At 38.7% G+C, this 21,375-nt stretch overlaps 2 protein-coding genes across 15 annotated transcripts in view; both read left to right on the top strand.

Moving 5' to 3' along the window:
* The window catches only part of LOC110678810 (mitogen-activated protein kinase kinase kinase 7-interacting protein 3 homolog), a 92,006-nt gene extending 81,088 nt beyond the window's left edge, over positions 1-10,918 (top strand). For 7 of the 13 annotated variants that reach the window (XM_021852216.1, XM_021852215.1, XM_021852211.1 and 4 more), the window contains one exon: positions 13-1,339. In XM_021852216.1, the coding sequence (XP_021707908.1) occupies positions 13-602 (590 nt within the window). In that variant the 3' untranslated portion in view covers positions 603-1,339. Of the gene's footprint in view, positions 1-12; positions 1,340-9,631; positions 9,683-9,752 lie in introns of those variants that run through there. The other 6 variants (XR_002501962.1, XM_021852222.1, XM_021852221.1 and 3 more) reach the window with 6 other exon arrangements.
* Positions 10,919-19,760: 8,842 nt separating this feature from the next.
* LOC5572708 (formin-J) overlaps positions 19,761-21,375 on the top strand; it is a 41,006-nt gene continuing 39,391 nt past the window's right edge. For both annotated transcript variants that reach the window (XM_021851427.1, XM_021851426.1), the window contains exons 1-2: positions 19,761-19,885; positions 20,074-20,252. In XM_021851427.1, the coding sequence (XP_021707119.1) occupies positions 20,106-20,252 (147 nt within the window). In that variant the 5' untranslated portion in view covers positions 19,761-19,885; positions 20,074-20,105. The remainder of the gene's footprint in view (positions 19,886-20,073; positions 20,253-21,375) is intronic.

Below are 21,375 nucleotides of genomic sequence, written 5' to 3'. Positions count from 1 at the left end.
CCTTCTTTCCAGGATCTCCAATCCTACCTGCCGGTTCGATTGCAAATCGTCCGCCACGTCCTCCGCGGCCACCACCTCCGAGAATTCCACTCAGTCTACAGCATCAGCCACCCTCTGCTCCGATAGCAAATGCCTCTTCGTATGCAATCGATGGCCGATCGCTGTCGGCTCCTGCTGGCACTGCAAGCTACCCAGTTAGTGGCAGCGGCGGAGACCTTAGCACCGGAGAGCAATGGACTTGCAGCCTTTGTACATTCCAGAACCACGAACTCATGACCACATGTGAAGTGTGTTCGTTACCCAAAGTGTCCGGTAGAATATCGTCCCAGAATTCCGTTCCAGCTGCTTCATCACACCCATCATCGCTACCAGCCACACCTCTATCTTCCACTCAGCCTCCATCATCGTCGCGGCCTACCGCAGTAACAGCCATGGCATCCGCTTCGGCACCGCTAGTGGCAGCCTCGGCACCGGTTGCTGCCACCGTTCTGCTACAGTCTTCCTCCGCTTCCTCTTCGGCTGCTTCGACAGTGGCTTCCACACCGATATCGCAACCACCGATTCAGAATGCTCCTTATCAAAAGTCGTCCATCGAGTGCTGATAGATGTGCCAAGCGGGCAGCGGGGGGGAGCGAAGCGTAGGAAAACTTACCCTAACCCACATTGTGCTGTGCTGTTGTTCTTTCGGCGCTGCAAGATTACCGGACGGAAGAATGTGTGACGAGTGTTGTGATTCCTGGAACAAAACCCATTTGCCATAAACTAATCGTTCTCTTCAGAACAAGCTTTGCTTGCTTTGAAATTGCAGAATCTAATGTGCTCGACATAAGACTCGAGAGAACAGTGAACAGACGCGCCCTGTTTTGGGGAGCACGCTCCTTGCCTGAATGGATGTTAGTGAAGCTAAGTGTAGGACAGCAGTTTGTATTGCTCTTAATTAGTCTTGCAAGACTTTTGACTAACTATTCAGGTCGTATACTAAGATATGTAACCATATTTTAACACTGTTTGAGAGTGACTAAGTGTGGACGAAACTGTACAGTAGTGCATGGATTTTAAACGTAACACAAATGTGATAGGTCGAAAGCTGTTGGATATGTCTAACGATTCGGGGAATGTGTACCTCAAAATGGAACTTATGTATTAGAAATCATTAGTTTTTTTTGTACTAGAAACTATATGTGAATATTTACAAAGAATAAGGTGGCGCAAGCTGAATAATTTGATCAGATTCTAAAGTGACATAATGGTAAGTTTTTATCCCAGTAGATTGCTCTTAGTTTAATAAATTCTCGATTTTACTTACTATACAAACAGTTCATTTCATACGTTAAAATTATTTTTTTCGATCAATTTTTCTATTGAACTCAAAACAACGAAAGAAAAGATAAGTTGACATTTATATTTATACAGGGCTACGGTATATAAAGTCTCTATTTCAACCAAAATGGTCTCTGGAGCCCAGAAAGCCGATAACGGTAAACGCGCAGCTATTCAGCAAGACCAAGCTGAGGGTCTTGGGTTCGAATCCCATCGATCGAGGATCTTTTCGCAATGGAAATTTTCTCGACTTCCTAGGATATGGAGTATCATCGTACCACACGGATATACAAATGCCAAACAGTCAATCGCAAAGAAAGCTCTCAGCTAATAACTGAGGAAGTGCTCATGAGAACACTAAACTGAGAAGCGTACATTGTCTTAGTTAAGACGTAACACGATAAAGAAGAGTGACTACAAAGTCACTTCTGCTTGTAGTGAATACTACTGCCAAATTCTAGACCGTTAAGCGAGTAATAAACACAATTTTCAAGGATTTGTTTCTCAGATCCTCGAGGAATACAGAATTATTCGAGGAAATCTATTGAACACTCTTTCAGAAATTCCTTGATAAATTCAACCTGGGATCTTTTTTTGTAATTTCTCCTGCATTCAATATTTATTCCTGCAGTTCTTCCGAAGATTTTTCGAGTAATTTCTCAAGTAGAATCTCCATGGTTCTTCAATAGTTTATTTAGACATACTCCCCGGAAGTTTTCAAAATCTTCTACAAAAATTGTTCTTGGAATTTTCTAGGAGACATCCCTGGAAAATTCTTTTTTTTTTCTATCTTTATTAACGAGATTTTTAGCCCTGGGCTAGTTCATCTCGGGACCAACGGCTTTACTTCCCTTCCGAAGGAAGTCGTCACTGAAATTTTTAGTGACTATCTCGGGGATGGGATTCGATCCCAGGTCCTCGGCGTGAGAGACGTGTGGTGGAAAATTCTTTGAGTGTTTACTTCCGTTCTCGACTAATCTCTGGATTAATTCCTGAAAATATCCTTAGAAAAATTCATGGCTGAAATTTTAAACGAATCCTATATTTTGTAGGAAGCCCTAAGAAACGCTGGAAGCATTTCTGAAAAAATAACTGGTTGAGTTCTGGAAGATGTTCTGGGGAAATCGTTGGAAGAATTCCTGGAGAATTTAAGACGTTCATGAAAAATATATCAAAGAATATTTGTACGAATGCTTGATCGAATTATTTATGTTATTATCCTTAGAAGAATGCCAATCTGGTTTCCTGAGGCTATCTAAAACTAAATTGTATGAAAAATTGCTTGGGATATCCGTGAAAAAATCAGTATCAGTGAATTACTAAAAACCAGTAATCAGACCAAGACCATGATAAAGGCTTATTTTGTGCTGGGATTTTCTCGACATCGCAGATCATCAAGTTTCATTAGGAAAGGAAGTTGTTACATCCATACCAACGAATGCAGATAACTTAATGTGATTCCGAGCCTCATGTGAAATATGGAATGGTTTCGAATGAACTTGAATAGAAGGATCATTTTGTCTAAACAAAGTTCTCATTTCCAGTTCTATTTCCAAAGAAAACGTGTAAAATGACTGTCTAGCTTCTAACATGCGTACGAAATTTGGACCAATAGAGTTAACATTGGGATTCCATAAGAAGTGCTGTCAGAGATTCTATCAGGATTTCTTCTAAAGGTTCCTTTAGAAATTCCTCTTGGATTATTCCGGGTTCCATCAGGCTACTTATTACGGATTACTCGCGGAATTTATTAAGGAATTCTACCAGAATTTTCTTTAAAATGTTTCTCCAAGGAACTCTTCAAGATATTCCTCCAGAAATTCTTCAAGAGAGTCCTCCCTGAATTCCTCAAAGGATTCCTCCCGGATTTAAACATGGGATGTCACTTAAAAGTAGATGGAGTACCGTGTACCTTTTAATTCCGCTCCTAAATGCTTATCTTTGACAGATACGCGTATTTCGACTACCATTTGCAGTCTTCTTCAGTGTCAGTTACTCGTATCCAGTGGTGGAGTGGATACGAGTAACTGACACTGAAGAAGACTGCGAGTGGTAGTCAAAATACGCGTATCTGTCAAAGATAAGCATTTAGGAGCGGAATTAAAAGGTACATGGTACTCCATCTACTTTTAAGTTTCTCTATTGAGATTCTGCTCGGAGGATTCGAACATTAATAAGACATAGGGTGTCTTCAGAAATTCCTCAAGGAATTAATCTGGGATTCTCGAGGGTTATAAAGAATTCTTCCAGGGAGTTTACCAGAAATTTCTTCACCATGGAAATTTCTCAAGAGATTCCTTTCAGAATTTTTCAAGGGATTCCTCACGGAATTCATCAAGAAATTTGTCCCGGAATTAAACAAGGGATGCCTCCCGAAATCCCTCAAAAAATTAATCTGGGAATTTCTTAAGGGATTCCTCTCGGAATTTCGATTGGAATCCTTAAAGAATATCCTCTACATAACCCCTCCAGAGATTATTCTAAGGATTCGACCAGAGGTTCCTTCATCGATTTCATCTGGAATTCGCCCAGTTAATTCTCCAGCGTTTCCATTGAGAAATCTTCCAAAGATTTTAGCTGAAATTCTCATAGAGATTCCACTAGAAAATCTTTCACAAACTTCATCAATATTTATCCGGTGATTTTAACGGGGATTCGATAAAAATCCTCCCGATATTCTTCCAAAACATTCTGGAAAAATCCTCCCAGGATTCCGCCAAGACGTTCTCCAAGGATCCATAACGAATTTCTCAAGGGATTCGATCACAAATTCCACCAGTAATTTCTTCAGAAACTTCACCAGTTTCTCTAATTATTTCATCAGAAAATTTTCAAGAGAGGAGTTTTTTAAGGAATCTCTCCACGAGTTCGCTAGAGGTTCGCCAAAATTCCCACCAGAAAAATCTACCAGAATCTTAGAATCTATTCAGAGCTATCGGAAACTCCTCCATGGAATTAATCGAAAATTTACAAAAGGCCAACAAGATGTTGTTTTCTTAAAAACCACCAAAATTTCCGCGAGAGAATCTACCAGGAATTCCGCGAAGGATTGAACCAGAAATTCTTCCTTTCTTTTTTTCGATCTTTATTAACGAAATTTTTAGCCCTGGGTAAGTTCATCTCGGGGCCCAAGGCTTTGCCTCCCTTCCGAAGGAAATCGTCACTGAAATTTTTAGTGACTACCTCGTGGTTGGGATTCGATCTCTAGGTAATACATCAGGAAGCTTCTACAAAATTCCAAAAGATTGTACATCCAAGGATTGGACTGATATTTACTCAGAGGATTAAGCAAAACAATGTAGCAAAGCAGCATTCTGAATGCATCCAGGTTGAATCTCTATTCGTGATCAAACGTCAACATCCCACCGCAAAATGGCTAGTGTTTGGAGGTGATTTTAACCTCCAAATTGCCAAATAACCTCAAAATCATCACCTCCAAGTTAGTTCTTTAACCTCCGTTATATGAAATATGGTGGCGCGTCGATCGTTGCAAGTTTATCGTTAAACAGTCAATAGTAACCTAGAGGTTTTTTTTTTAACATTTCTGGAAAAATCCATGAGGCAATTTTTTGAGATATCTTTGGAGGAATGCCCAAGAAAATCACTTAAGAAATTCTCAGGCAATTTCCTGGACAAATTCTAAAATATAGCTTTGGAAAAACTTTTAAAGCAGTCCCTGAAGGAGTTGGTTTTGGTGAGTACTTCTTTTGGAATCCCTGAAGGCTTCCTGGCGGAATCCTTCGAGAATTTGTAAATTTGATGGGATCCCTGAAAGAAATTCCATGATGAATCTTCGGAGAAATTCTGGGTAAAATCACTGTTATAGTTCCTGGAGTAAATCACTGCACGTATTTCTGTAAAAATTTTTGAAAGAATTTCTACAGAAAGTCGTGTAGGAATCCCTGAAGCAATTCCTAGAACAATGCTCGCATAACTTCTGATCTCGCCCTAAAAGCCATTGGTAACCATGTGTGTAGCTCGTTATTTCTGAGTATTTGAATGGATTTACACGTTATTTAACAATTCTATGGTGAAGAGAGGATCATTCTCTACCTGCCAGTGGTGTTGGTTTGGATGCTTATTCATTCATTTACTCAGAAACAACGAGCTACACAGGTGGTTACCAATGGCTTTTAGGGCATTATCTCAGATTATGCGAGAATGTTTGGATTAATCGCAGAAGGATATTCTGGAGAAATCTGTGAAGGAATTCCTACGGAAATCACTAAAAGAATCATTGAAAGATTTTTGGTAGGAGGAATTCCTGGTAGAATTTTTGATGGAATCCCTGTAGTAATTTATTGGGAAATCTCTTTAAGAATTTATAGAGGAAATCCCGGTGGAATCGCAGAAAAAGAAGCATAAAAAAATGTGATTAGGAGTTCCTGAAGTTTCACTGGAAAATTCTTAAATAAATCTTTGCAGGATTTTTAGTGGGATTCTTCAAGGAAGCATTGGGATAATCACTGAATCCCTTGAGGAGTTTTTGGTTTAATCCCCGGAGGAATCTGTAGAAAAAAAACTAGAAAGTGAAATGTCCGCAATCCGTAACTTATATAAGCTGGACTGCCCTAAGCAAGACTGTGATAAGATTGGTAGAAAGTAAACTTGTTGCTTCGAGGTATCAAATACGACTGCGCATCGCTCTTTATTTCGGCTCAGTTCAGACCTTTGTCTGCGCGGTCGTCATCAGACAACCTTTTATGCATTCGTTAACCGTACAACGGACTTCATTCGTGTTTATACACATTTATTTTGAAGGGCTTATTTAGCCATATTATATACACTTTTACTTAGGACACCTCAGAAAGAATCTCTGAAGGAATTCCTGGTGGAATTCCTGATGGAACTCCTGGTGGAATTTGAGGAGGAATCCTATGCGGAAGCACTGACAAAAGCCCTAATGCCTGGGTAATACGTAATGGAATCCTTGTAACTAGCTTCTAGAGGAAATCCTGAAGGAATCTTTGAAGAAATTGATATAGCAATCTCTGGAGGAAATCATGGCGGCAGTCTTACTCCAAGGCTAGGAAGAATTACTGAAGAAATAACTTGAGGATTTCTTTGGATTGATCGTTGAAGGAAATACTGAATTATTTGTAGAAGATCTTCGAAGGAATCTCGGGAAGAATGCAATGATAAAATCCTGTAAGTATGCCTGAAGGATTTTCTTGATGAATCTGTGGATACATTTCTACAAGAATTATTGATAAAATTCCTTATAGAATCCCAGGAAGAATTTCAGGTGGGATCCCTAGTATAACCCGTGGATTCCTGGAAAAACTCCAAAGTAGATAGGAGTAGAAAAACTCTAAAATAGAATAACTAGAGGAAACCACTAAAAGATTCTAGATAGAATGTTTGGAGAAACTCCCATAGCTATTCCAATATCAATTACTGTTCTGAATAATCCCCGACAGAGCCCCTCATAATTTTAGAGTTTTGCCGGAATACTTCGTGCGAATTATAACTGCAATTCATCGTCTATAACCATTTCTTCCTATACATAAATTTTGAAAACTCTGTCCTTCCTTACTACGAGTATTGCCCAACAATCGTAGATATATTCCGTCCAGAGTTTCACGTGGCAATTTGTACAATATTTTTCCAGCAATTGTTTGAAGAAAATGTATCGAGACATCCTCAACGATTTTTTTTCTCAGGTATCCTTGCAAAAGTTCATCAGGTATTTTGAAGGAGTTCCTTTAGAAAATTTACAGAATTTTTAACAATAATTACTTCTTTACACCTATATCATTGAAAGCTTCATTGGAAAATTGCGGGAAGTCGAGAAATTTTCCTTAACTAGAAGCAGCATTTCCGTTAAGATAGCGTTATGTTTCGTTCGCACACCAGTAGGGTAAAATTAACCTGTCTCACGATGGTCTAAACCCACCCAGCTCACGTTACCTTGAAAAAGTGAACAATCCTACGCTTTGTGAATTTTGCTTCACAATGATAGGAAGAGCCGACATCGAAGGATTAAAAAGCCACGTCACTATGAACGCTTGGCGGCCACAAGCCAGTTATCCCTGTGTAACTTTTCTGACACCTCTTGCTAAAAACTCTAAACCAAAAGGATCGTGAGGCCTAGCTTTCGCTGTCTCAATATGTACTGAACCGGCGGTATTCGAACCATGATTCTCAGTATGGTCTTGATAAATAGCTGCGAGTTCATCGTTACGGTTAGATATCAATAGGGAATTACTGATTGAATTCTTGAAGTAGTCCTCATACAGGTTTATTTTTAGAAGATTATGAGTCAATGATATAATTGAAGACTTCCTTGAGAAATTTTTCGGGAACTGCTGAAGTGTACTTTGATGTATTTCCGGTAGGTATCTTCAGAGGAATTCTTGACGAAATCTTAAATAAAAATCTTGGAGCAAATTTTCGAAGAATCACTGAATAAATTGGGTCCTAAAATTTTTAATGAAATCTTGTTTTTATTCAATAACACGAAAGAGCACCTTACTGCAACTACTTTAACAATTTTTCCCGCCCAAATAACGGCTATATCATGTTTAAACTTTAATTTAAAAATTGGGTCCATAAATGAACCTTGACACTTAAGATCATGTTTGACGTTCGCTTAGTCGACAAGAACACCACAGGGGTTTTAGTTTTAACACCGGGGTTGTTCCTATCTGACATTTCGGAAGGGACACGGAAAACAAAATACAGTTAACTCTCCCTTACTCGATATCTCGTATCTCGATATCGAGTTAGAGAACCATAGTAAAAGTTGGATTCCATGGCTAACTCGATGGTCCCTTGGAACGCACTTGCACTGCTTTTGTGTTCTGTAACTCGATACCTCCCTAACTCGATGGTCCCTTCAATATCGAGTAAGGGAGAGATGACTGTACACCCAAAATTTGAGTTAAAGCTAAGGGGTGTGACAATATCTAAAATAAACATAGAAAATGTTTTTTGTACTTAAACTACCGGAAAACATTAAAAAATTGAGTAAACATGGGTTCTTGGCCTAAACTTAAGCGTTTGGCACTAAAATTGGGACAGGGCTTTAGGACCCTATTCCGGGAGGAATGAGACTTCTTTGAGTTATCAACAAAGCCGACTTGACACCTTTTCAGCTAAGATAGGTATCATCAGTGCACCAGATTCCGCTCATTTAAGGGAAGTTATGTGTTCAAATGTTTATTATAAAATAACTATTGTGTCGATCAATACTATTTTTATGTCACAATGTAGCTCCAAGTATAGATATTCAGCGGCAAAAGAAATAGAATTTGAAAAAATATCATAAAAATTATTTAATTGCATTTGTTACTGCATGTAAGTGTTCCTATTTCCGCTCACGGTAAACAGATTTCGTGATGAACTTACTAAAAATGCATTATTTCAAATTTCGTTACTTATCCTCATATTTTTTGTGGTCAAATCATAGCTACTACTGCAATAAAGAAGGCTTTATACTAAATTCGTCATTTATTTAACATTTTATTCAATTTTTTGCATGAGCGATTATTGGAACACACAAACATACCTAGTGGCCCAATAACCGCTCACGAGGTCTTGTGTTTTCAATTTAAAGAATTATTGTATCAAACAAAAATAATGTCAGTTGACTTCATTTAAAAGTTTTTAATATTGCTAGAATACATCAGTGGGAAAAATGTTGGTTTTTGACTCGAAAAATCAATGTTTACACTAGAGAGTGGAAATAGGGGCATGAACGGATACTGGTGCACTGATGGTACTTACCTATTTTTGCCCATATGAATAGGCAAACAGGGGCTCATCAAATGTAATTCAAAACTGCTGGTCCCACAAATTGTGCATTTCGGCCCTGCTTTTTCCCCACAAATTTTGCATTTTACAAATACTACTTGAAGTTTTTATGAAACTTCACCATCAATTTGCTTATCGTCTTATTTATACAACTATTAAGTTATAAAAATCTCCTAAGTATTCGCGAAATTCACAAAAATATCACATCATGAAAATTATTTATAATCAGTTAGATTTTTAATTACCAGATTAGTAATACAAGCCAACGAAACATTTACCATTTAAGTTTATATAAATCCAGTTATTCTGCCCCATGAGAAGTAATAAAAGTTTCATTAACCAACTGTTGTGCCGTGTTTTTCTTAAAACCAGAATTTGATTGATTCCTTCCTAACCCAATAACCCACACCGTGTTTAAAACTCAGTTTGTTGTATAACGAGTGCTACCGCATCCATCGCATTCCATCCATTTCAGTGTCTCGTAAACCAATCAATCGCTCAAAGGTGTTTAGATTCCACATCAACGGTGTAATTATTCCATTTCGTTCATTTTCAGTAGTAACCTCAGGGCAGGACATCCACATCTATCTATCGCCTGGCCAGAATAGTAAGTCCCGTTCGGAAATTCGTGACACTTGTTCTTATTGAGCCCTTTTGTCGTTCGTGTTTCTTTTCAGAAATTGTTCACTCTTGGATCGTGTCCTAGTGCCGTGGCTTTCTTTAAAAAAAAAACCATCCCAAACAGTGATGTAGTAGAAGAGGGAAGCAGCACAAATAGCCATACTGAGAATTGATTTGCGCAGGAAGTTCCCATTTCAAGTTCTGCATTACATTTACAGTTACCGCAGCACTTTCGCAGTTATACAGCAGTTAGTTACCTACTCCAAAAGTCCGAATGAAATAGATCGACTGTGCAAAAGAAAAGTGTTAGAAAATCAATTTATTTTGTATTTATTTAAAATGGTTAAACTCTGTTAAACTGCATTATTCAACCGATTAAAGCTTGGAGTAGGATCAGTTGATATCCCAGTTAACACACAAAAAGCAAAAAAAATTTCACTTTGCGATAGTGATAAGAGAAGATATAAGCTGAAAGGGTACTTCATATCAATCAGTGTCAATATAATGAGGATCATTATATGATATACTGCCCATACTCGCATAACAGTCCCATTTATATAGGAAATCCAATAATATGGGACTGTTATGCGAGTACGGGCAGTATACCCTCATCTCAAAAGTTGGTCTTCTCTTACACCGTATAGGATCCTGATTCTGAGGGCAAGTCATCATGGTCGTTTTGCAGATCAAAGATTTTTTTTGTGCCTTCCAACTGCTATGTAGATTTTAGGAAACGATTTACGCATTGCGAATGTTCCTATGAGTTTTAGTAAGGAAAAATGTGTCTGGTGAAACAATGCCTTTGGGATTCACTTTTTATTTATCCGAAAATCATTTCTTTCGATTTCCTTGCAGTATTTGTGAGAATTTCTTTGTGAAACATGCAATCCAACTCGTATTTCAGCGTCAACCGAAGGCATTTGCGTTACCTGGGCTATTTCTTCCCCACCGATTCTCGTATGAATTTCACGTGCGTTTCGCAAAATCGATCGGGAAAAACTTTTAGTTGTTCACGAAATAAAAATTACCTTTGATCTTGTTGGATTACTTTCCAATTGACGGGTGACTAAGCTTACTGAGCATGCTTCGGAACACAACTGTAGACAAATTTGCTTCAAATGGAGTTTTAGTTCATTTTGTTTTTCTTTTCTGTTAAAAAGTTTCTGTTAAACCTATGGTGAAATAAAATAAATCAATGTACTATCAGAAAGCTTCCTTCAAACTTTGGTGTTTTAAATTTTTGAAACAATCCGAAATTATCACATTACAATAAGCAGAAAGGGTGTAGATGTGGAAATTTATGAAATGGAAACCTTTTTAAAAACCGAAACGCAAGTTTCAATTCAATAGTTTAACATGATAAATGAATTGTCAATTACAGAAACTTTTTTGGAGATTTCTCATAAAATTCTTGAAGGATTTCGGTAGTGGTTTTTCAAGCGATCAATCATCCAAGGATTCCTACAAAAATCATTCCTGCGAACATATAAAAAAATATTTGAAAGATATATCATGAAAAAATACCCAAGGAATTTCTTAAGAAACTTCTTATCATACTTGAAGAGTTCCATTCAAAATTCTTTTTCATAAATTCCTTCTGGAATCTAGAATTCTTCTTTCATGTTGTGAAGTAGTTTGGACGATTTTGACGCAAGCAATCGTTCTAAACATACTTGAAGTTTTCACCGGATGAATGTTTTGTTTGTTTTTCTTTTCTGTTAAAAAGTTGGTGAAACTTATGGTGACATAAACAAAATCAATATACTACCAGAAAGCTTCCTTAAAACTTTGGTGTTTTCAATATCTGAAACATTCCAAAAACTTCACATTACAATGAGAGGAAGGAAACATTATCAGGAATAAAAACGTAAGTTTTAATTTTGATTTTATGTAAAACATCACGAATGAATTGTCGGGCTTCAATCTTGGTGGGGATTGCTCATCAAACCTTCCGGTCCGCCTCATAGTTACGTACTATTTGGTGCTGGGTGTAGTTCTTGTTTTTCCAGCTGTATTGAAAAGCATGAGCCATAGTCTTTGGCATACAATTGGATCTTTCTTTAGCAGAAAAGAACCGAAATGTCTATCGACGACCGGTGATTGCTAGCAGATATAGTGGAGAGCTTGTCTTGATACGTTCATCGCTTCAAGCTAGTTGAAAAACTGAATACACTGATTGCCTGTCGATCAGAGCCGAACTAGGCATAGATCGTCTACATACATCTGAATCTACATGTCTCCGATGTATTACATCGTTCCAGGTGGGAGTTATCTGATATGTGAATATGGTACCATAACAGAATTTTTCATCTGGATGAAGTGATAAATCATAATATTCCGCAAACTGTATCACACATCTACAGAATGTATTGCGTGAAGTTAAGACATAGCAGAGTATTGGGTACATAGGACCAAGTCCCTGCCGGGTAGCGCGAAACTGATGAGCGATAGACAATAGAATCAACAACACTGCCATAAGGGATAGTAAGCATGTGACTATTGTCGAAACTATGATTAGGAGGCAAATCAACATCCCAAGATCAATTTTTTTTGTTACAACCCAATGTAGGTATTATTAAATTAGGCTGTAGAAAATGATAAATATCTGATCACTTATGAATGTGTTGCAAGGTAATAAATGCTCGTAGTCTGTTTTCTTCGAATACATATGTATAAATTGTTAAAATTGCCGAAGCATACGCGGAATTTATTAAACGGATTATGAAATTAGGACTGAAATCATAATGATGATAGATTATCAACTTTCCTTTCGTCGTGCTATTTGTTACCGTTAGAATCACCAAACTGATTGGTTTCCCACTACATACACCAATACAACAGCACTAAAACTGAAGTATTATAATCGCGCGTTGAAACTTATTCAATATCCATATATTACATTAATAAATTCTTGTATACAGCTGGTATAAATAACAGAATCATCAACAGGAAAACAGGATGCTTGTTTTATTAAACATACTCAATCTGCACCTAAAATCTCGGATCCAAATAGTTTTCTAAATAAAAATTGTGTCTAAATAAAACGTGGAGGCCAACAAAACATAATTGAGTAGGAGTTTACAAGTTACTTAGGGACTTGAAAGCACATGAAAAGCAGTTTAAATTAATCTATTAGTAGATCAACACTAATGCTCACATTTTTATATTTTTATATTCTCATTTCATCATGGTCCTCATTGCTCGAGCGGAGATGAACACCCTGGAGATGGAAAAAATCGACAGCGCTACGATAAGGAAACGTAACAGATGAGAAACTATCGATACATTTATCAATTATAAAACCCCGTTTTAATGTTAACACTTTGTTTCTGTTTTTTTCGTTTCAGCAATCAAACAACCGAACCAACTCTACTATCTTTTCATTTCTTCTTCGTTATACTTATAGTCCCTCTGGCACTGAACCGAGTGGTGCGCCTTCCGCTTTTATTAGCGCTGTCTTTGCTGTACGTTGAGCATGGTGTCGGAGGTGGTGTGCTCTGTAGAACATCTGATGTGCTACACGGCACGCCACTTCCGGCATTTTGTTTGGCGTGCGGGATGGGTAGTGCTGGTGATGAGGTGGAGGGCGCTATTCGGTTTAGTGCCAGAGGGACTATATCTATTTAATGTATCTGAAACTCGTGGGACCGCTTTAATTCCGGCGCCTGCTTGTGGAAGAACCCGGTGTGCTAAACGGTATAGGACATGTTAACGGGGGAGGCTTGGTAGGTCCTCACCCAGCCCGTGTCTAGATTGGCGGACAATTGTCTGCCAGGGTGTGGATTGAGCAATTACAATTACAATTACAATTACATCACGAATGAATTGTCGGGCTTCAATCTTATTATTGAAGGATTTCTTCAGTGGTTTATCAAACAATTGTTCTTAAAAATATTCAATAAGTACATTCATCTAGGAATTTCTTCAGGAGCGCAATCATCCTAGGAGTCCTATAAAGATTTGCCCTGAAATTCCCTTCCGTGATTTCCCCAGAATTGTCTGCGCTTTCCACGGGAATTCATCATATAATTACGACACAAAATGCTCTGTAAATTCCTGCAACGATTGCTTCTGAAATTCTCCCAGAGATGTCCTCAAGGTATGGCCAGTAGATTGGGGGTCTTCCTTAACCTAGTGGTTAGAGGACGCAGCTGCAAAGTAAAGCCATGCTGAAGGTAGCTGGGTTCGATTCCCGGTCCCTTGACTCCCCTGGGCATAGAGTATCATCGTACCTGCCAGCCACACGATAATACGAATGCGAAAATGGCAACTTTGGCAAAGATATTGTGCTCTGCAAGATAAATTCACGTAATGCGATTATCTGAAAATGTGGATATACCGTCGCAGTGATAATGAAAATCACCAAATATTTCAGATTGGACAAATTTGAAACATTTGTGTTCTTGAAGGACGAAAAAATCCAAGCCTACTTGAATTTTGACGTTGCGTTTGAATTGCGCGCATATCTTCTGCGCGTTACCGCCGCCGCTGGATGTGGATTTAATATAAGCGCCGCAATAGCTCTCAGTTAATAACTGTGGAAGTGCTCATAAGAACACTAAGCTGAGAAGCAGGCTCTGTCCCAGTGAGGACGTAATGCCAAGAAGAAGAAGAAGATGCCAGTAGATTACACCTGATTTTTTCTAAGGATTCCTGCTGTAAGTCCTTATGTCATATTAAAAAAATATCTGCAAGAAATATCCTCAAAGAATATCTAACGTATTCTTTTACATTCGTCCAAGATTTTTTTAGGGATTTCGTCCAAAATTATTTTCCGCAAACTATTTTATTATTAATTGATGTTATACTTAGAGAAATCCTAGAAAAAAAAAGAGTCTGAAAATTCCTGAAGTACCTTTTTTTTCTTCGAGGATTCCTTCAGAATTTCTTTCCAAAATTGTTGATGATTTTTTCGAAAACAAAATCTACTGGTAGGCTACGCTTTTGCTTTTGTTTCTGCAAACTAAGAGCGTCTGTACTCCATGTTAGGAGCGGCTCACAACAGCGTCTGTTCCCCATGCCAGGGCGGCTGATCATCGTCCGAGTGGCAGACAAGGACTCTAAGCTAAACTGTGCGCTATGGTCCTACGAACATTTAGGGGGAATGGTCCTCCGGAAATCTAGGGGGATCAATGGTGCGAATATTTAGAGGTAACCATACCATCTACCAGAGCTGCGGCAACACACACGAGCTGGAAACAGCTTGTATTGTGATGGATGATATGCAGAGGCGCGATCGGGTGGTGGCCGATCAATGAGAGAATGTGCAAGTTGAGACTCAAAGGTCGGTTCTTCAACTTCAGCATAATAAACGTGCACAGCTCTCACTCCGAAAGCACTGATGATGATAAAGATGTTTTTTTATTCGCAGCTTGAACGCGAATACGACAGCTACCCAAGTCACGACGTCAAAATCATCATAGAAGATCTAAACGCTCAGGTTGGCCTGGAGGAGTATTTCAGACCGACAATTGGAAAGCTAAGCGCTCACCGGCTGACGAACGAAAACGGCTAACGAATAATTGATTTCGCCGCCTCCAAGAATATTGTCATTCGTAGCACTTTCTTCCAGCATAGCCTTCCATATCGATACACCTGGAGATCACCACAGCAGACATAATCACAAATCGACCACGTGCTGATTGATGGACGGCACTTCTCCGACATTATCGACGTCAGGACCTATCGTGGCGCTAACATTGGCTCTTACCACTATCTGGTGATGGTCAAACTGCGCCCAAAACTCTGCATCGTTAACCCGTATAGGCCTGAGTGAAGGAAAAATCCTAAAACCCTCACTGCTCAGCGAATTCTTAATGGATTCAAATGATTTTTTGTCAGTATACTGGCACACATATCTAGTTTCTAGAAGTGGAGAGAGGAACGCGAAAATATTCTTGTGGCCGGAGTTATTCCGGTGGATCACTGGATCAGGTAGGGTGAGAAGGATACTGTGCGTTTGTGCCCCTCAAGGTAGGCAAATTTCAAGTCACAGATGATTTCCGGACTCGGCTATAATGTGGCCACTACATGACGGAATTTTAAGAAAATTTGCTTCAGTGTAATCCTTTTGAGAAACGATTGAATTGGATAACTATGAGTTTTTCATTTAATTAATCCTACAAATGATCATTTTCGGGTCCCGGGACGCCTCAAACTTATGATAAAGTGGCCAATTTGTATTTTAACATCTGTGCCAAGCTTATGGGAACGCATTTTAGTGCAAAATTATGTTTGATTTATACTTTTCCAAAATTATGTTTGATTTCTACTTTTTGAAACGGTTTACCCAAGTAACCACAAGCATTATATCATTGCATTAATTTGGTCGAAAGTCCACATTTTTTGCATTAATAATGTTATCATGGATTTATTCGACAACTGTCAAGCAATGATCCATTTGATTAACATTGTAAATGCTTTGTAGCATTATTTTATTATAGCATTATGCTAAGCGTTTAGAGTGAATATACAGTTATGCTGTCATACAAGATTACATAACCTAATTAAACGCACTCGAATCTGTAATAAATAAGTAAGACGATCGAGCACGTTCGCACTCGCTCATTACGTTTTTGGGGTATGGAAGAATAATGTAATGACTTTCTTTCATCTCGAACCCCCATTTCATGATCTAAGGATATATATTAACTTGAATTTAAACATATATTTTTGAGTGATTTTTCCAATCACAAGTTCAAAAGCAGTAACGGTTTGACTTAAGTAAACTTTTACCGATTTTTGATAAATGACATAACTAAACATATTGGAGGAATAGCTTTATGGTATCGTCAGCAAAGTTATACATTTTAACGAGATGAACAAGTTTGCTGAAGACAGTTTTTGTGTAGGAATTTGGAGATAAATGTGGTGATTACCACCCTTTAAAATGTTACAAAGATAACAATCAGAATACCTGTATGTGTGAAATGTACTTTTATACGAAAGTGATTGAATAAAAGGAACCGACGAGCTGGTTCTCGTTCTCTTTACTCAGCAAACACCTAACTTTTTACATCCTTATACTTACTGCAGAAACGTCCCAGTATTTACAGATTTCTCATATATAGGATATAAAAGTGGCGACGAGAAAAACGTTAATTATTTAAAACTCGCGTGTGAAAAGTGTAACACATTTCCTACTGGGAAAAATAAACCAATGCAGGTTTCAAAATTGCCGTTATTTGCCACCTGAAGGGGGTTGATGTGATTGACAACGTATGCAAATACCGATAATAAATAGAAAAGTGATACCGATTAGTACGTGAAGCTAAAAAAAAGAGTGATACGATTCATTAAGGTGGAAATCTGCCGACGCCGTCTTCAACTTCATTTGGCGGGTTTGCCTGCTTGTGCTCTATTGTATTGTTTCGTAGGTTGCTGATGCAGTGGGTAAATACCTAGTATTGGTTTTCAAGGTCTAGCTTGTTAGAGTTGTGTGCTCCTGTGTGAGGTAACAATGGTTAAATAATATAAAATTAAGAAGCTTCGTAAGCAAACTTGCTTGTTAAAATTGACTTATCATAAAAAAGTGATTCTTGGTCCTGTGTTACAATTAATATTATTTTCTTTTTACCGTTATGAAGGTTTTTATTTGGAAAATGGTACCGGCTAATTGGCTGTATGCAGCAGAAAGACCGCAACGAGCGATGGCTGATAAAGGCTGCGATGGTTCATTTCATAATGTAGTTGCTGTAAAGCGAATGACGTCAAGCAAATGTCGACGGTGGACGGAAAATCCGTATAAACATATTTTGGACGCTGGCAATTGAGCTCTCGCCGAGCGGTGTCACGAACACATGCGCTAATTTGCTGGTGGAAAATGCTGCCGTTTGATTTTGCTGGGAACAGCTGATTTTTGTTTATATTTTCCACCAGCACTCTTCAAGTAGTATTGGTGACATGCAACGTGTATGTACACGAGCGTAGAAACCACTATAGTGGTTTCTACGCTCGTGTACATACACGTTGCATGTCACCAATACTACTTGAAGAGTGCTGGTGGAAAATATAAACAAAAATCAGCTGTTCCCAGCAAAATCAAACGGCAGCATTTTCCACCAGCAAATTAGCGCATGTGTTCGTGACACCGCTCGGCGAGAGCTCAATGGTCAAAAGGTGGGATCGCAATCGACGCAATCAGTCATTTTATTGACTTGGATTTCAAAGGACCTTAAAGAACATAAGTGTGTTAACAGAAAAGCCAAATGGCATATAGTAAGGGTATATTGTTCATGTGTGTTTATTACAGGAAGTAGATTTGTTATTAGATTATTATACTTATCAATTTCCATTCATAGGAAGTGTTCAAAAGTATGTATTAGACATACGCTCAGAATAATGATATTCGTTTCTCAAGGGGGAAGAATTGTGGTGATTACCACCCTTTAAAATGTTACAAAGATAACAATCAGAATACCTGTATGTGTGAAATGTACTTTTATACGAAAGTGATTGAATAAAAGGAACCGACGAGCTGGTTCTCGTTCTCTTTACTCAGCAAACACCTAACTTTTTACATCCTTATACTTACTGCAGAAACGTCCCAGTATTTACAGATTTCTCATATATAGGATATAAAAATAAATTGTTTCGAATTTTTCGTCAAAAATTACACTTTAGTTAAACCGTTATTACTTACAGTCGCCTCTCCACATCTCGATATCGAAGGGACCATCGAGATAGGGAGAGATCGAGACAAAGAACAAATTTTTGATGAATACTAGATTGAAAAACACTCCTTTGCCAAGAAAGTAATACACAAACAAACGTCATTTTGCGCTCCTAATTTGTTTTGAATCCCAAAACTTTGGTCTAGTAACCTTCGATATTGGTCATATCGACATACGGAGAGAAAATTGAGAATGAAAAATGAACAGAAACACATCGAGATAAAGAGGATATCGAGATATGAAGAGTGAAAATGTATGCAGACTGAAGGGACTTATGAAATCATCAACATAGGGAGAGATATCGAGATGTAGAACATCGAGATGTGGAGAGTCGACTGTATAAACACGTGATTGAAAACAAAAAATTAAAAATATATGTTAAAATTCAAGTTATATCTGATGTTCTGTGAAAATTTCATTCGAATCGGTCCATAAATAACTGAGATCTAGTTTACCAAAATTGGCCATTTTGTATGAAAAATCGAAAAAGTTGCAAATGTTTTGTCCAATACTGTAGCTTTGTGGTTACTTGGGTGCAGTCAAAAAAGATTCACACCCGCACCAAATGTACCATGTACAAAACGCTCATAAGGCCGGTAGTCCTCTAAGGGCATTAAACGTGGACGATGCTCGAGGAGGACTTGCAAGCACTTAGAGTATACGAACGTGGGTTACTTAGGACCATCTTTGGCGGTGTGCAGGAAAACGGTGTGTGGTGGCGACAGATGAACCATGAACTCGCCCAACTCATGGTGAACCCAGTATTCAGAAGGTGGCCAAAGCTGGAAGGATACGATGGGCAGGGCATGTTGTAAGAATGCCGAACAGCAACCCTGCAAAGATGGTGTTCGCTTCGGATCCGGTTAGTACGAGAAGGCGTGGAACACAGCGAGCTAGGTGGGCTGATCAAGTGCGTATCGATTTGGCGAGCGTGGGGCAGAACTGAGGATGGAGAGATGATAAATAACTAAATAAATGAATGCATTTGACGGAGCGCATGAGACAAGAAAAATTAGGCGCACTAAACAGGTCTCACGTGCGCTTGCAAGCAATGAGGCTATAGCACATAAGGCTACAGGTTATGCACAGTAACTGTGCGGGCTTCCTTCAACGGGCAAAATGTCCATTGGAAGCATTAACATGCCCGTGTCTTAGAAAAAAAAACTCAGTGACTCACCTAGTTTTGTAGCCGATTAATTTCAACCGGATATCGTAATCAATCAAAATTTCCCGTGTAGATACACGAATTCGACATAAAAAAATCGACCTCAACGACATAACCCACCATCAAAAACCAAAACAAATCGACCTTCCCACCTTCCCCTCCGTCAGATGGTTTGGCTGTGTGCGTGACTGCACTCGCCCCATCAGCAGAGTGCACTTTTCGGACGTTTGCTTCGTGTCTTCTGTTCTTCCAGTAAAGATGAGAAACCAGAAAAACTTTGTCCCGTGAAAAATCGTAGGAAAACTGTGAAAAAATCGTGCCCAACCAAGTGAATTGTAGTTCCTTTCGTAGGGTAAGTTGTGGGCTTTGCGATGAAAGCAAAAGTTTGTGGTTTATTGTGCGATCTGTACCGGAAAATAGAAAAACATTTTCGGTTTTCTCCTGGGGATGGATTTCAAAATGTCTTCCAGTGCAGTGTTGTGTCATAACGGGAGTAGCCATCAGACAGTGTCTACCAGTGAGTGTTTTTCCGTATTTTAGGTAGTCTAGCAAGTAGGATTTCCGCCGAAACGATGGCCCCGGGATCCAACAACCAGAATAATAACAACAACAACAATCGGCAGACGGGGACAAGGCCCAAGATCAAAGCCTCGAAGAAAAATTCCGTTCCCCGAGAGGTTGTCGCTCCGACCAGGCGGGATCTCCAGCAGCAGCTCAATGTAAGTACTAGGATGGGGTGGTTGGGTGGTGGATTTGGAGCAGTGCGGGGAAACGTGGGGTTGAATATGTGTGCGTGAGAAGTGGTTTGCCGTGGGGAGGAACTCCCCCTTGCCCGTAAAAACGTAATGTTTTTGTTTACGTTGCGAACTAAAAGCCGACTCAAAACAAGTTCCGCGTTTAGATTATGATGAATGTATATTTTTCAATGCCTACGTAATTTGGAATTTCTTTCTGCGTAGAATCTCAAATATTATGATTATCAATAATTGGAGGTTATTTTCCAGAATTCAGCTTCTAGTATTTAACAGTTTGTGCAACTTTGAACCTAAGCTTTCAAAAGGGGGTTAGAAGCAAAGTAGCAAAAATCAGCTCTGAGAATAATGTTTGAAGTGTTTTCAATGATATTTCATTCCTTACAAATTGTCTTATCTTTTACGATTTACGATATTTTTATACCGTTGGAAAGCTTCGAAACAGTAGAATTTTTAGATATTATTAACTCAAAACCAACCAAAATATCAATTACACCCCTATGCGTTTGGGCCCCTCATTTTGAGATGCCTAAAACATATATTACATTTAGGTCCTGTATTATCATTCCAATATTTTCTGTGCCTACCGTTGATCTGACAACTAGCGGTAAGCTAATGATCACATTTCAAACAGAAGAGCTCGCGCTTCGTACCACGTACCTACCTATCGGTCGGCTGTGAGCTAAATTTAGACATTTTCGGTCTCAGTGCCGTCATCTTTTCCTCGCTCGGTGTGGTGGACGCGTTTTTCCTTTCTGAATGGAGCAAGGCCGTACGCTAGGGAGAGATGCAGGGCTGGTTGCGAGTCACGTTTTCGTGACGGTTACTTGTGTGAATAACCAAGTCGATCTTGTTATTTTAAACTTTCTGCTTTTGCTGATCTCTGAAATGGAAATTGCATAGTCGTTTAATGCTTCTTTCGCGAGGCAAGGCATACATGAATGTTGTTTTACATTTTTGAATTTGGATTCCAATGAATTCCTTAATGAAAGTCTTTATTTCTAATGGTCTCTAAAGTATATTTTTCAATCAAAACTTGCTCTAAAGTAACTTTTTCTGTTTTTCTGCTTGCAGTGCAGTTTTAGTGAAT

This window comes from Aedes aegypti, chromosome 3 (genome assembly GCF_002204515.2).
Source record: "Aedes aegypti strain LVP_AGWG chromosome 3, AaegL5.0 Primary Assembly, whole genome shotgun sequence".
Lineage (NCBI taxonomy): Eukaryota > Metazoa > Arthropoda > Insecta > Diptera > Culicidae > Aedes > Aedes aegypti.
Note: the sequence above shows the minus strand (reverse complement) of the source record. Positions and strands in the feature narration are given on the sequence as shown.